The sequence below is a fragment of the Epinephelus moara genome, chromosome 20, assembly GCF_006386435.1.
Source record: "Epinephelus moara isolate mb chromosome 20, YSFRI_EMoa_1.0, whole genome shotgun sequence".
NCBI classification, from domain to species: Eukaryota; Metazoa; Chordata; class Actinopteri; order Perciformes; family Serranidae; genus Epinephelus; species Epinephelus moara.
Window position 1 is genome coordinate 4,799,562 of NC_065525.1, and position 16,227 is coordinate 4,815,788.

Genomic DNA, 16,227 nt, shown 5'->3' on the forward strand with positions numbered 1-16,227 from the left:
TTGTTACACATTTACATAGCTGATTACGCACACACAGCTTCTAAATACACATTTGCAGATTTTTGTATGCATTCACAAACTTTATTACGCTTTTACAAATTATTTTACACATGTACAAATCTGATTATGCACACACAGATTGAGATACGCATTTGCAGCTATTTTGCTACCATAATGGCCCCATAAGAGAACACTAACGCCAGCATGAAAAGGTAACAGTTACCTAGCAGCTGCAGTAGAAAGAGCAGCAATATGGCCTAATAATAATAACAATAATAACATCCTACAGAAAAATAAAAGTCATACACATGGATTCCAAAAACATTGATCTATCTGTGGTCAAAGAGATTTGAAGCCTGAGCCGAGCTCTACTATTATCACATTTCTTGCCCCCTCCTTGCTCCATCCAGTCTGGAAACAAAGGGCTCTGCTGTCCTGAGGGATCCTCCGCTGTGTTTTGGCTGTTGGTTCAGATTTAACAGGAGCCAAACTCACCTCATGGGAGACAATTAACTGTTTTTCTTTGTCTCTCACACCTCTGACTCTGAAGAGCTCACATTTATGCAGTTCAAAGTGTCTCTCGCTTTCTATTCCCCTATCTGCTATGTCTTTCTTTCCTGTTTTTGTCTCACATTCACCTGAATCTTAAGGTGTACTATGCAGAAATTGTCAGTTAGTGTTTGTAAACAGCATCACCAGTGAAAGTGAAAGCCAACCCCGGACTCACTATCGACTTGGAACAACCTTTGTCTGCTTGGTGTTTCAACTCACTATATTTGCGGGTTTTTTTCAGCACTATTTCAAATAGGTCTCTAAAACTCCACATTTTTAAAATTCACAAAGACAATAACTGATCTGTAATTAAATTGTGTACTTTGAGTTCATAATCTTAAATATCTAAAATTAATGTCAGATAGCTCAGATAACAAAAACACATTGTTCTGCTATTCATGCAAATCTTTGTTCCTCTCTCTCTCTCCAGCTGCATTTTCACAACCAATCAAAATCTGGCATCTCTCAGCCCTGGCACCAATCAGATTTGACATTGAAAGTTGTTCCATCGTTACCTAAATGACTGAGGCGAGGGGGGATAAGTGAAGGGAAAGAATGAAAAGGAAGGAGGGAAAGCATCTGTGATTCCACTCTTCTCTTCGCTTGACTTCATTCTGAGACACTTAAAGACCCCTGACAAACAGTCTCACACACACACACACACACTCACACATGCTCTGCTGCCAGCGTAATAACAAACGCCTTCAATTTAACCAGCCAAGCAAAACAAATTAGAAGCACGGACACAAAGACATACTCACACACACACACAAACACACAAACTGTGGGCTGACACAATAGAGCATTGTTATTTTTATTGTCAACAGTGGCTAAGTGATTGGTTGGCATGCTTCATTCAAATTTAATACATTCACATAACACAGGCTAACAGACACAGACGCTCTCTAACACAGTGTTGTGTTTTTGCAGAATAAGGCTCTATTGTTTCAGCATCGTGGGAATCAACATGGCGGCTGGTCAGTTAGTGACCCACTCGGCTACCAGAGAGGTCACTTCTACTTGTTTCCAAGCTGATACACTCTGTGCTGAATCATGACATGACACACCAAAGACAATGGTGATGAAGGTTAACAACAGCAAATACTAATTACTCTGTGTATCCACTGACACCAGTATCTCGCATGCTTATTAAATCAAGGCTGGAAATATCACATGCAAATACACTGTAGTGCATGTAAAATTTGAGCTGTTCACATAATTCTTGGCTTCATGTGCACTGCTGAACGTAACTTCCAACAGAAAACATATCATACAGGGCTACCAACTCTCACACACTGACCCTGAGCCTCACGCAAGTGACACTTTTCACACACTGTCAGACCACACATCCAATCTCTCACACAGTGAATAACTAGCCCCTTTTACATTGCCAGATTTTTAGGGCTGTCCCAAATACCATTTTTTAACATTCGGACCTTCGGCAGAACAGTCTACTTCAGTACATTATTCTATGCTTTCTTTTGATTTTCACATTGGCTAGTCATCCTGTTTAATTTGTCTTCTGATTAAAGCAGAACCATTGAAACACGTTGTAGGAAGCCTCTGCAAGTAAATGGTTGCTGGCAGACACTCTGTGCTGCAATAAAATGGTTAATCAGCAGTGCCGTGCACTGTAGAGCCGATGCGCTGCTGGTTCTGCCGGCCTGAATAGAATATAATGTCTATAGCCTTACTGTTGTGTACAGCCTTATAGACTGAGCTGAGTAGTGATGCGCGGGGCGACCCGTAACCCGCAGGACCCGCAAATGGACCTGCAGGTCGGGCAGCAGTGATCATCTCTTAAATCGGTCTGTAAATGATATTTTGACATTAATATTATAATCTATTAATCTATAATCTATTACTGTCATGGCATCCGAAGGTACTGATGCGTTGAGCAGGTGACAATCCGTGGTCGTTTTCAAAACACACTTGTGTCACACACAACAGAAACTTGTTGAAACTTTAAACAATAATTTATTGTACAAAACAGGGGAAACAAACGTTGACAAAAACGGTTCCATAATTCATATTAAATTCAAAAGATAACGAAAAAACAGCTACAAGTTAGAGGGAATAGTGATAAAGTGGTAAAACTTGGCATTGATCCACAGCCTCAGACGGATGCGCTCAAGCGTGCCGTGCGCACAAGCTCCGTTGGTAGGCCATACTATATTTTCACATTTTTAACAATGCAATTTAAAAGTTTTTATTTTTATTGATAACCTACATTTACCAACAACAAAAAGACTACATTTAGCACCAAAAAAATATGTGGAAAAAAATAATAATAATTAAAAATAAATAAATAAATAAATAAAAAAACGAATATCGAATACCAAATTTTCATAATGAATACCTACCCATAGAAACGAATATTTGAATATCCGAATATTTGGGTACAGCCCTACAGATTTTCCACGAATGTTGGGCCATTTTGCTCACAAGCTGCGAGCGTTTAGACACACAGAGCCGGATTGGCGAGTTCATCCGAGGTGCCCAATTTTCCACCTCGTAGGGTATTCATATTGGCGGAACCCTTTTAGTTTAAATAGGCCTTCCACAACGGGAGGGGCTGTTTAAGACTTGTGGGAGGAGCTGTTGATGACGCGGCATGTGCAAGCCACTGGCGTTGGATAAACAGGAAATAGCTGATAGCAGGAATGAGCAAGCAGCTAGTAGCAAGAGGGAAACGCAAACCTGACAGACACTACAGTAAAGATGAGCAACTGAGGAGACATTGAATTGCGCGCCGTCCTTGCCCTCGCAAACAAAGAGGCCATTAACCGTCAGATGACGGGGCCAGTGAAGAACGGGCCGACTTAGGGGAGAATCGCAGAAGGACTGACTAGCCGCGGCTTCCCTCCCGCGTCACTGTTTACATCACATGCTGAGCTACACGTTTTGTTACTTGCTCACGCCCCCCATTGCCCCGAAAAAGGCACATTCTGTATGAACAAAAGTAGGTAGGCGGCATTTTGCTGCACTCCCCGATTTTGTTTTTATACTGCCAATGCTGAAAGAAGACTGTTGGGCTTTCCTGTAAATTTGCAAAATTCCTGTTTAAAAAGGGCTCATAACTGATAACAGTGCAACACAAAAAAGGGACATAGCGCAACAGCAGCACCGTCTAAAACCTGGTCAAGTCACTCGTCATTTACATTTTGATGCACATCTATTTGCCTATGAGCCTATCCCAGCTGACACTGGGTGAGAGGCGGGGTACACCCTGGACAGGTCAAGACAGACAATCATTCATGCTCACATTCACACCTGCGGCCACCAAGTCACCAATCACCTGCATGTCTTTGGACTGTGGGAGGAAGCTGGAGAACCCAGAGAAAACCCACACTGACACTCAGTATGTTTACATCCACAGTTAAGTTGAGCTACGGTTATAGCTTGGCTAGGCCACTTAATTGGACGCCTGTCCTTGTTCCAGTATACAAGCACGGGAGGGGAATCGATTTTATGATCCAAGTATTTCAGACTCCACTACGATAAGTGGCGATATGCCCCCTTTCAGTTTGTTAGTATCGGACCTTTTCCGGATTGACCTATTATGTATGACAAACAAGTTAGCTACGGTTAGCTAGCGGCAATCTGGTACCATGGTGGACAACTTTACAGCTCTGTACATTTCGTCTGTCCAAAAATGCACGGTTCTGGATGTAGATTTCACCATGTTGTTACCGGCTTCTTCTTCTGTTACGTATTTAATGCTGTTATATATGGTGGCATTTTCAGGTAGTTTTTACCACTGGTAAGTCATACTTGTCTGATAAAAATTGTATCCTAGTTTTCCTTTCATTTTTTCAGGATTACCAGTGGCTGAATAGCTTGTAGTCATACTGGTGTGAATAGAATCCATACCTGGTTTGCATGTCTTTCCATCTGGTTTAAGCTGGACTCCAGTGGGGCAGGCACAGCTGTAGAAAGGCTGGACTGGTGACAGTAGGCAGAGGTGACTACAGCCTCCATTATTGTCACTACAGGGAGTGTGGACTGCAGGGACACCAACAGAGAAAGAAGAATAGACAAGTGAAGGAGAAAATATGATTAGCCTCTCAAATCAGCAAGTCCATTTTCTTTGTTCCTGGAAAGGTGAAGGAGATTTTCCCTACAAGAAATTGCAAAGCTATATAAAGCAGTAACTGTGCTGTAGATAGTGTTGCAGAGCCATGTTCACTGAGTTTTCAAATACCCTAATCTACATTGCTGCAAGCTGACCTGTTACTGGTTTTCTATAATAAATATATAATTATTTATCAATCATCACAGATCAATGGCACTACTCACTTCTGTTGAATTAGTTCAACATAATGGTTAGTTGGTATATTGATCTCACTTTAATGCACATGCGCTGTACTGGATGTACACATGGATAAAACCTTTCACTCACTGTAAGGCTGTCGATAGGCCTCCAGGACTTGGATGTCCATAGGGGAGTAAATCCCACTTAGGATCTCCCTGGTTTTGTCTCCGCTGTGCTTGTTACAGGCATGGATGGAGCGGGTCTGCCAGTCAGTCCAGTATAAGGTCTCCTCAGACAGAGTGAGTGCAAAAGGGTGGGTCAGGGTGCCCTCCACCACGGTTTCACTGCAGGACAAAAAGAAAGCTTCATAAGGATCAGAAGAGCATTTGTGTTTTGTGTTGATGTGAAGAAATGGATGTCACAACCAAAAAGGTGCAGCTACACCAATTGTGAAAAACAACTTGGCCAATAGCCAATACCAATCCCAATGTTTTTTGCTGTGGCTGTTAATGGTGTTTTTATTGTTATTTATTCCCCCTTTTGTGCCAGGGAAACAAAGAAGTCTACACTATTAAAAAACAGCACTGTTTTAAAGTCATTCAGCCTTCATTACATTACCTTAAAATTCTTTCTCAGTATCTTTAAAAAATAACTGCTTAACAACATATACAGTATATTTAATAGGGGTGGGAATCAACAGAGGCCCCATGATATATTATCACCATACTTATGTCACGATACAGTACTATTGCAATTTTAAATGTGCTGCGATATGCTGAGTATTGCGATATAATATATTGCGATTTTTTTTCCAATTTGAACTGCAAATTTTGCCTCCGAAGTAAACATCTGTTTTATCTAATAAGATAAAGTTTTCAGTCTGTTCATCTCACTTCAATCATTTTTATTGCAGCAAAATGTATCTAGTGGACCGAAAAGGCAACTGATTATATTATTCTGGTAGGCTACCTGAAGTTTAACTTGTATTTATAACATAAATTATGTATACAATAAAACAATTGATATTTGACGTCCATGTGACGATACTATATTGCCATACAAAAATATCACAATACTACGGTGAATCGATTTTTCCCCCACCCCTAATATTTGATAATTCCCTCTCTAATATCTATTTCATAGTGCTGTAAAAAATATTGACAAATTTCTCTTTCAAACAACTGTAATTTTAAGTTTCTCGTCAAAAACTACATTTTACAAGATTACATCGTACACATGATTATAACATTATAATTTACCTTTGCCAAACACTCTTTTTACCAAAGAGAGCTTAAACACATCATAATGTCACTAAATGCAACCTCTATGAGCTGTTTGTTGCAGGCCAACAGCTGCTTACAGCTAATCTTAACTTGCTTTCCTCCTGCAGACTTCAACATTTATTTATTTTTCACAATGTAGTAGTATCTGGGAAACAATGGGGTGCATCTTCTGACACTTCAATGGTGAGTTTACTGCGTCCTTTCATCCGGACAACATCTTGGGGAAGATCTGTTTGTCCCAAACACCTTTTTCATGGCTCAGAGGCAGAGCCGGTCATACACCAATCGGAAGATCAACAGTTTGATCCCCGGCTCCTCCAGGCTGCATGTCGAAGTATCCTTGAGCAAGATACTGAACCCCAAATTGCTCCAGATGGCTGTTCCATCGGTGTGTGAATGTGTTAAAAAACTGAGTAGCAGGTGACACCTTGTATGGTAGCCTCGGCCACCAATGTATGAATGTGTGTGTGTGAATGGGTGAATGTGACTCGTAGTGTAAAAAGCATTTTGAGTGGTCGGATGACTAGAAAGGCGCTATATAAATGCAGGTCCATTTACCATTATTGTCCCTTGACAACAGGATGCTGTTTAGGCTCATTTATATTCCCTGTATATACAAAAATAGATACATCTGTTTCAAACATTGTAAATGTACTTCCACTTATACTTCCATGCATCCTTTATGATGGCATAGATACAGTCAATAGATGGCACTAGAGAGCAAAGTCAAAAGTTTCACACAACAACAAACTAGGCGACGGTGGAGGAGGTCATAATATTGAACCTTTAAACAAAGACAGCCCTGTAGACAGCAGTGTTCTGCGGCCATGATATACATCCTGACATGTAGATGGGCAATTTTTTTCTTTACATTACTGATTCATTCCGTTTGGCCATTATTTAAATCAGTGGTTCCCAATTGGTGAATTGTGGTCCAAAAATGGTTCGCTGGCCCATTCTGAAAGGACCACAAGTGACTTTCCAACGTGTCAACATTTGTAAAAAACACACTTTATTTTGAAGTGTGGGGAATTTCCGTCACAGAGCTTTTATTTTGAATTGTGTGACTAATGGACAGCTACTTAACAGAGACAACAAACTAGCTTGACAACATGACCAAATGCAAGTATAACGCTGAATATATTAAATTGTGTGGACCTTAATCTGACCAAGGAAGAATCTGGACCCTGTGGCCAGACCAGTGGGGAACCACTGGTTTAAATGTCTTCATCACCTACAGTTGTAACTCACTTGGACTACACTACACCTGCCCCCCAGAATCTCCGTTGGTACTGCTCTGTTTCATCTGTATCTGCAAGCCTTCAAAAAACATGCACAAATGCAAACAAAATAATCACATAGTATGGACAGAAGGTTCCATCCATCTCTGTACGTATCAGTGCATCCCTAGATCTTAGAATTGTGACTGCATTTACATTACTGCTGCATTTACATTATTGCAGAAGCCTTAAAGTCTGAAGCCCCACTATTGTCTCCTAAACTGCAAAGTTCATTAAACCAAAACAAAGATGTTGGATAATTTGAACAGAGGATTTTTCCTCATCAGCAGTAAAGCTTAAAAAGGGGTCAAATGTGTCATGAGGGTGGTACTAGAGGAACACCATGAGGTCATTAAAATCAAAAGAGCTTTTTCTCTTGGCAGACCATTTTGGCATGATGGTGGTTTTCAAGAAAAGCGCTAAAAATGACAGAACTGAAATATTAAATAAGTTTTTCTCTGGGGAGCACAGATGTGTTCATTACATTTCATTATAAGGGGCTTATTAGGTTATTAGATTTCATGTGTCCAAGTGAAACTTTGGCTTGACGAAGGCTCTGGAGCAAAGGTCAGAAAACCATTTTGAATCCTACCCCTGGGACCATGAATATCTAGACTACATTCCACTGCAATGTAGACAGCAAGTTTTTTTAAACACTTTATTAATAAAGCTACACTTTTAGAAGATTGTGCAGCCGAGATGAAGGTATGCCCTCTCTCAGTCCTTAGGGCCAAACAATTACAAAACGCATGACGGCTACAGGAGTGTGTGTGTGTTTGAGCAAGTGTTAGATTTGATCAAGAGTAAGTGGTTCTTCTCTAAAACACACTTTAGAATCACTTGCAGGAAAATACACTCACACAAACGCACTTAGGCACAGGATCAAAGGAGGGCTTGTATTTAGAATATCAACACACCAGAAACTGGCTTTCATCAATCATCATTTTTAGTCCTGTGTGTGTGTGTGTGTGTGTGTGTGTGTGTGTGTCTGCGCGCTGTAAAAGCAGAGCTGGCTGCCAGCAGCGGTTAAGGGGAAAAAAGAAAGAGCAAATTTAACCAACTCCAGATTTCAAAGCTCTGTTCCGCTTTTGAGTGGGTACGTGTGTGTGTGTGTGTGTGTGTGTGTGTGTGTGTGTGTGTGTGTGCGTGTAGCAAATGATTTCATTACTCAAGCTGTCAGGTAAATTCAATTTAAAGCCTGCCCCCTTCTAACTGAGCTGTTCGTGTTCAAGTCTCTCCTGTGACTCTGAGCATTTGCACAACAGAATATAATATCTTCCTAACATACCTACACACATTTTGGCTACACAATGAGCGCTGTGGTTATACAAAAATACTGTGTTGTGCAGCATTAAGCAATAAGAGGCAGAGCTAGTGTATATAGTGATTGCAGGACTGGCGGGCTGCTGTCATGGGAACAAAGTTGCTGGCTGAGGATACTGCATTTTTCCAACAGCGTTAAACATTTCCACTAAATTTTGGTTTGGATTAAATCCCACCTCTACACCATATTGTAACAACTGTGGAAATAAGCTGCAGGTAAAATCACTCTGGTAGTTAACAAGAGAACAGCTGCCTTTTAAGTCTTTTCAGACTCTGTTTTGTAGACAGTTAACTAATACGTTAAAATAGAGTGTGAGTAAAGTGTGTGAAATTTTATCTTTATGTTTTTAATAGTATTTTGGGGCATTTTATGCCTTTTTTGACAACCAAGAATGGAGAGATGACAGGAAAGAGAGATGGGGAACGAGATGCAACAAAGGTCTTTGGCTGCTGGTGGTGTGTCACACGTTGTCTTTTCCAGTTTTTCTTGGTGATCCTGAAGAAGGTCTCCATCACATCTCTGTCCAAGTTACGAGTAAAATCTTCATACATAGTAACGTACACACAAGCTCACTCTGGGTTGGCATTGTCGACAGCTTCCAACAGAAACTGCTTGCTGAAATTCATCGCATAAGAAAGACTCAGTTTCTGTTGGCACGGCAAAGGCACCAGTAGTCCATGTTTGCTCTCCATAGCTCAGGTTCTGGAGGCTCCCTGCCGGCCATATCCTCTTGTATGACAGCTTCAGCCTCTCTCTGCTGCATTTCTCCACAGTATACTTTGGCTCTAATAAATACAGTTGAATATCCAAGTCAGCCAAAGTGCTGTAAAATGTCTATAGCATCCTCTGCATGCATTATTTGGGATGACATTTTGCAGTTGGAAATGTAGCTTGTTTGCAAAACAAGCGCAGAGAAGTAGGAAGTTTTGTTTTTGAGCAGCATCTAGAGCATGCACCCTGGCTACCCAGAAGTGAAATCCAGCCTGTGGTTCTTCCTGCCTTCAAGTACGTCACTGGTACGTCACTGGATGCAGGAAGAAGAACAGATTTTGTAGCTACTGAGCTCAGGTTTCTCGGCCAGTATAGCAAGCACTGAGGATTTTAGTGCTCAACTGACTACCAGCAACACTGACTGGACATCCACATAAAAGCTTGCAAATTTACCCTTTAAGCCCCTTTCAGACATGCACCCCTCTACAAAACCTGGTCACTTTTACCTAAAAGTCACAACGCAAATCTTAGCAGATCGGACCTCAAACCCTCTGAAACAAAGAGAACAATAAGATGTGGAGAAAGAAGGCTGATAGATGGACTGAATGAGAGAAGGAAAGATTGAGCTATGAGCGATGCACTGGGAGTGTGTGTAATGCTGTGTGTGTTTTGACTGGGGCCTCCATACCACAGCTCTGTTTGTGTTGGACAACTCGCTCATACTCTCTCTCTCTTTCTCTCTCTCTCTATTTTTCTTTCATTCTGTCTGTACAGCTATTTTTCTCTTCCCCTCCTCCTTTTCTCTGTTGGAAAGAAGTTGAACAGGGTGGAACTCAAACAATTTTCTGCTGAGATTTAAAGTTTCAATAGGGGATCCTGAAACAGTATGTTGTACTGTAACCTGTATATGTGCTAGAATTCTATTTCCATCTAATAAAACAGGAAATGTAAGTTTGTCCTAATAGCAGCTGTTTATTGACACAACCATATCAAGTAAGCTACTGGTTTACGACTTTTCTTAAATGCCAAGGCTGGACCTGATGATGGAAAGCAGCATGTGAGTATTTGGCTGGATCCAGTAGAGGAGCAGGTATGTACAAGGCAAAGATACCCACAGAATGCAACACACATTAACCAGTCACACAAACAAATTGTTCATAAATAATAAAGAATTTGCAACCTAATTGGATTACATGATCAATTATATGCTTGGGGAATTCAAATTCAGTGTGTTAGGGGGAGGGTTACAGGACTAGCAACATGAAATATGCTAACTAGAAAAGTACACTAAATGCAGTGTAGATCTCTGCCAGGTGGACAATCAGCTGCCAGGGCTAATGGCGGCCACTCTCGACAATTCTTGTAATTCCAGTAGATGCTGACACAGCACAGTGGGTTTAAGAAGCATCCCAGAAGTTAATAAAAATACAGGCCTCGTCTGTATTTGACAGAGCACTTGCACTTGAAAAAAACAACCAAAAACAACATATAAATAAATATAAATAATAAATATAAATCAATAAATGCCGTGGCATTTAGTTCCATGTCTTTCTCTTCCATTCAACTCTCTTTTTTTCTCCGCCTCATCTCCCCCTCATGAAGAACGCACTGTGTGTGTGTGTGTGTGTGTGTGTGTGTGTGTGTGTGTGTGTGTGTGTGTGTGTGGTGTGTGTGTAGCCCATAGCCCCGCCTCCCCCACAGAGACAAAGACACTCGATGACAAGAGGTTTTTTGCGGCCGGAAAAGTTACCGTCTCCCTTTAAATTTACTGTGCAATTAATTGACTTATCGCATATCGCGCCAGGCCTAGGCAGAGGGCTCACCTTTGGTAGGGTTTGGAGGTTTGGGGGCGTGTTTTTTGCAGCGGAAAGAGTTTTAGTCCAACCACCTCCAGCAACAGTGTTCTTGTCATCTTTCCTCCCAACAGAATCAAAGTAATGGGAATATTTCCAGCCGCTAATGTAAGCGTTTCCAACCAGCTTGCAGCTTTATGTCGTGCATGCACAGCTTGACAATTATGAAAATGAGTTTGTTGATTTGACTGTTGTATTTTAACTCAGTCATGATGTGATAAAAGTAACATTGTAACGACTTGTTCGGTTTTGAAGTAACTGTAATATTATTACTGAAATTTCATTAGTAACTAGTTACACTACGTTACTGGGAAAAGTAATAATATTACTGAACGCATTACTGCCCAACAATGCCCAGAGCAGGCCATGTTGTCTTGCTGACAGGCACTGTATGTTAAATATGGATATAAAACAACTCTTTTAACAATTGTGAATCACCACAACAGGTCCTTCAGCATACCGTCACATATATGCACAAAACATATAAGGCTGATTGGTCCAGTAGTTTGCTAGATTAGCTGCAGACAAACAGACAGACAGACACACACACACACAGACACAGACACACACACACACACACACACACACACACACACTCAAATGCATGATCCCCTCCAGGCTTACACCTGACTGAGATAAAAACAGACCATTATCAAAGACATCCAGGTTTCGAAACCCAGTGATTGCAACTCTGGCTTAGCCATACATTTGAACGACTGGTTGGGGTAAAACTAGGGAACTGCAAGTATAGCATAAGGTAACTTACATGCTACGTGCACCGGGCTCCACAAACAAGCGCACACCAACAAACCTCAGCTTGCATGCCTCTAAAATTTGAACCATAAGGGTCGTGGCTGCACCTACTGTGCAAAGCTCCTTGCTAATGACTGCATTGCTGGTCTGTGGGACCCCAGACCAAACTACTCAGATTACTAAAGCCTCATTCCAAAACAAACTTATTTATAAAGACTAGAGGAGAAAAGAAAGAAAGTAGAAAACAATGCTGCTACTGCACTGAGGCCACTGTAAAAGTTTTAACTGAAAACCACTATGTTCAGCTTATCCTACATTCTTCTTCTATAGTAGCCTCGCCATTTGCTGCTTTAGATGAGTCCACAGCAAAAGTAAATGTGACACTCATAATGATGATCATGATGATGCCTTTAGGCTGATTTTTACCATTTGACTGTAAGTTTAAGCGGTAAAACACTGTGTTCTGCCAGAGCTGATGCTTCATTGCTCTCTGTAAATATGTCTGCTACCATCATTATTGCTACGCATCCACCTGCACTCTGATTCTAGTAATCTGGGGGAGGATATTTTCTATCATCACACCACTATCTCTGTCTGTTACTGACTTCAGTGTATGCTGCAGGGAGGGATGAGGCCTGAGCCAAGATAGCAGAGATGGACTGTACTGCCAGGCTGTATTCTCAGATCAATAAACTTTTGTTATGTGTGTTGGCTGACTCAACTCTATCTGTAAAAATCCTCTCCACTCTCCCAATGTAAATTCATTTAATATTACAGCTATTTAGGATTAAATTGAACTTCTTAAAATAAGTGCATAGAACTTTTTGTCAATAAACTATATTCACTCCAACACACAAACACACACACACACACACACACACACACACACACAAATGGCCATACCGTGCTGATCCATCCAGGTTAGCTCTGTGAATGAAGCTGAGTTTGGCGTCTGCCCAGTACAGCTTCTGTTCCACCAGGTCTATGGTAAGACCGTTGGGCCAGTATATGTCCACGACCACTATAACTTTCCTGTTAGAGACAGAGACACACAAAATGATCCTACAGCTACTGCTTTTGTTATTCTTGTAGAACTGTTACTGCATCTGTACATCTGGCTGCACTGAGAATACTGTACTATAAAAGGACTGTAAATACATAAGTTTGGTTTGCGTTACCTGTTGCTACCATCCATACCAGCACGCTCTATCCTGGGCTCCTCTCCCCAGTCTGTCCAGTACATGTAGCTGGAGGGAAAAATACAGAAGACATGTGTCAGTGAAACCAATCATTTAAAGGTAAGAATGAGTTTACTAATTGAGATTGCTGGTCACTACTTTTGAGTCAGTTACTTGGACAGCTCCTCACTCTGCTGTCTTTATGAACAAATACATTGCATCCCTCTGCTCCTCTTAGCTATCTGATGCCTTTCTGTGCTAATGCTTCTGCTAATTTCAGCCCACTGAGCCTGGGCAATACCAACATTTTACAACTGTTTTTTAACTTTCAATATTTTTTTTTTGCTTTCCCTGAGAACTTTGATTGGGTCCAAAGAAAACAGACTCAACCCTATATGAAGTCTGACCTGAGCCTGAAACAGCAGCAGTTTTGGGCCTGATAAAAAACCTAAATTTCCACGATAAATAAACAGATATTAAAACATTTATACAAGCTAAGGGCTGTCATCATTACTTGCACCACTTATTTTCCTTCTCTTCCATCTGTTACTTTAAAAGTCTTGTCTGCTCAGTGTCTCAGGTACAACAGGTTTGGCAGAACGGGCCCCTTGTTGCTTTTCGATCTTCGAGAGGACTGTCCACATGGATGCAGCGCGCAGATGATGATTACCACTCTTCACAGCACATTGCGCACATCTCTCCCACTGCTGGGGAAGCAGAGGCAAACACTGCCAGCTAAGTCCCCTGGCTGCCCCCTCTCTCTTTCTATTATTTTCTCTCTAGTCCAATGCATTTTTTTTTTTTGCATTTATGCATGAGTACTGCCACTGTCATGTGTCTCCTGTTACTGTGTGTACAGTAAATGATAATATGATAATAATGTAAATCATACATTATTCATGAAACTACACGGACATATAAGACATATATAAGACAATAAGATCTGCATTAAGAGCAAAACAACACAAAAAACCCCGCAAAATTGATGCAAGCCCGACCTGAGGCCTGAGAGAATATTCTGTCGAGTCAGGTTGGGCCGAACCAAGACTCTATTTTGCCTTACATATTTTAGTTATTTTATTGTTGGTTATCACCCCATCCCCATGTTTCTCTCTCTGTTTCTGTTGCATATATCATTTAATTTTCTTGTCATTTGTCATTAATTGTCTCTATTTTACTATCCGTCCATTTCTAGGGCTTTTTTTCTAGGGTATGTTTTTGTATATCTGTGATCACTATAATAATGCTTTTCAACAAACAAGGTATTGTGCATTTATTGGGGAAAAAAAACGAAGGAAAAATGTAAGAAAGTGGATATACTGGTACATTGGTGCAGTACTAGGAATATGTTTTTTCTATACTATAAATCAAATCTACAGTGATATGACTGGCTCTGCTCTGGTTGAGTTCACAGTAAAATAAAGTGAAGCCCAATAAATCAGCTTGTCACACAACCAATAGTTATTGGCTTGAATGCTACTTATTAAATGCTGTAGCACTGTGTGTGTGTGTGTGCGTGCGTGCGTGCGTGCGTGCATGCATGCGTGCGTGCACACCTACAGTTTCAGAATGAATGAATGTGATCTGCATTCCTTTGGCTGACAATGTAGACACGACAATTACAGAGCAGAAACCAGAGAGAGAGAAAAGAGAAAAAAAGAAGGGAGATGAAGTGGTGTAATTTCATTTGTGTGATTTATTCCTGTGCATGTATACATGCAAGAGTGAACTATAATACACAAAAGTAAACTGTAAAAAATCAACTTCAGCTGTTGTGTCTGCATTGGGTTTGAACACTTAACTTGTCTTGAACTAATATGAATTTGACTACCTTGACTTAAATCAGAAGATGCAAAGTAAATTGGCCTGGCTTAAAAAATGAATGTGGATGTGCTCTGAGGCCAATTTATTTAGATTTAGGCAAGACAAAACTCAAAACCAAATAGCCTGAATGAAACTGACTTGACATGAGCACGTGACCACGACAAGTGGTGAATTAGTTCAAAGGATAAGCCAGATGTGATGTGATCTCAGCACCTGAGCCCCTTACGTATCCAGCATTTGGCTGTTTCTTCATTTAAAGTGATCTAGATTTAAATGCATTTGCACTGTTTTATCCTTGTTATCCATCTACATTGTTGCATGTTGGTGACTGTGTTTGTTCTTATGATGAATGTGTTTATATACCTGGCTTCAACCAAATGTCCTCTGGTGGGATAATAAAGTTGACTTGACTTTATTTGACTTGGTGTTTTCGATATGTGTCTTACTGTCGGCAAATCCTGTTAACAGACCCCTACCTGTAGACCCCAGACTAGCAACCACTTTATGGAAGCTAATGGGGATCCAAATAAAGAACAAAGAATAAAGAACACCTACAATCCATTAGTACAGTTAAGCCCCGTTTCCACCTTCGGTATGGTACATTCGGAACCAAAAATAACCCTTCAGACATGGTACCTAGGCCCTAGCGTTTCCACTGCAAACAGTACCCTTAAATGAGGCAAGGGTTTTGTCACTTAATGCTTTGTTCCGCACTCACTGTATTTACTCATTACTGGTGACACAGATGGAAGTCTGCACTTTGTTTACTGTCCACAGAACAAGGCTGCACGCCAACATTTTATGAACAGAACAAAACAAAACAGGCTGCAATGAGAGTCTCTTGATGAGATATTTAAAAATAGCAGGTTTGTGCAGCTAGTCCTTCTCAAGCAAGCTCGAGAGTTTAATGTTGCCGGAGCCCACAGGAACGGCGCTCCGCAGTGCTTAGGATATATGCAGTTCACATAATCCGGTCGAAATTAAAATATATAAACGCTCGAAGATCCACTCATTACTAAAAGTGTATGTCACATAAAAACTAATGGAATGGTCAAAGTTGTCACAGTGAAATTTAATGTGTGTTGATCGTCGTCAACTCTTGCATTGAGTATTACAAGTTAGCGTTCCACCTTAAAAGTTGCTGGCAGTCGGCCCAGTGAATTAAGTTATTTATTTCTCAGTCTACAGCTCCTGCAAGAGGCAGCAAAACATCC

The 16,227-nt window shown here is 40.8% G+C and overlaps 1 protein-coding gene across 1 annotated transcript in view; it reads right to left on the reverse strand.

Annotated features, from left to right (window-relative positions):
• lrp5 (low density lipoprotein receptor-related protein 5) overlaps positions 1-16,227 on the reverse strand; it is a 116,763-nt gene that overhangs the window by 76,868 nt on the left and 23,668 nt on the right. The window contains exons 4-7 of the mRNA XM_050072198.1: positions 13,190-13,258; positions 12,915-13,043; positions 4,955-5,151; positions 4,426-4,557 (exon numbers count right to left, since the gene is read on the reverse strand). Coding sequence (XP_049928155.1) covers positions 4,426-4,557; positions 4,955-5,151; positions 12,915-13,043; positions 13,190-13,258 — 527 coding nt within the window. The remainder of the gene's footprint in view (positions 1-4,425; positions 4,558-4,954; positions 5,152-12,914; positions 13,044-13,189; positions 13,259-16,227) is intronic.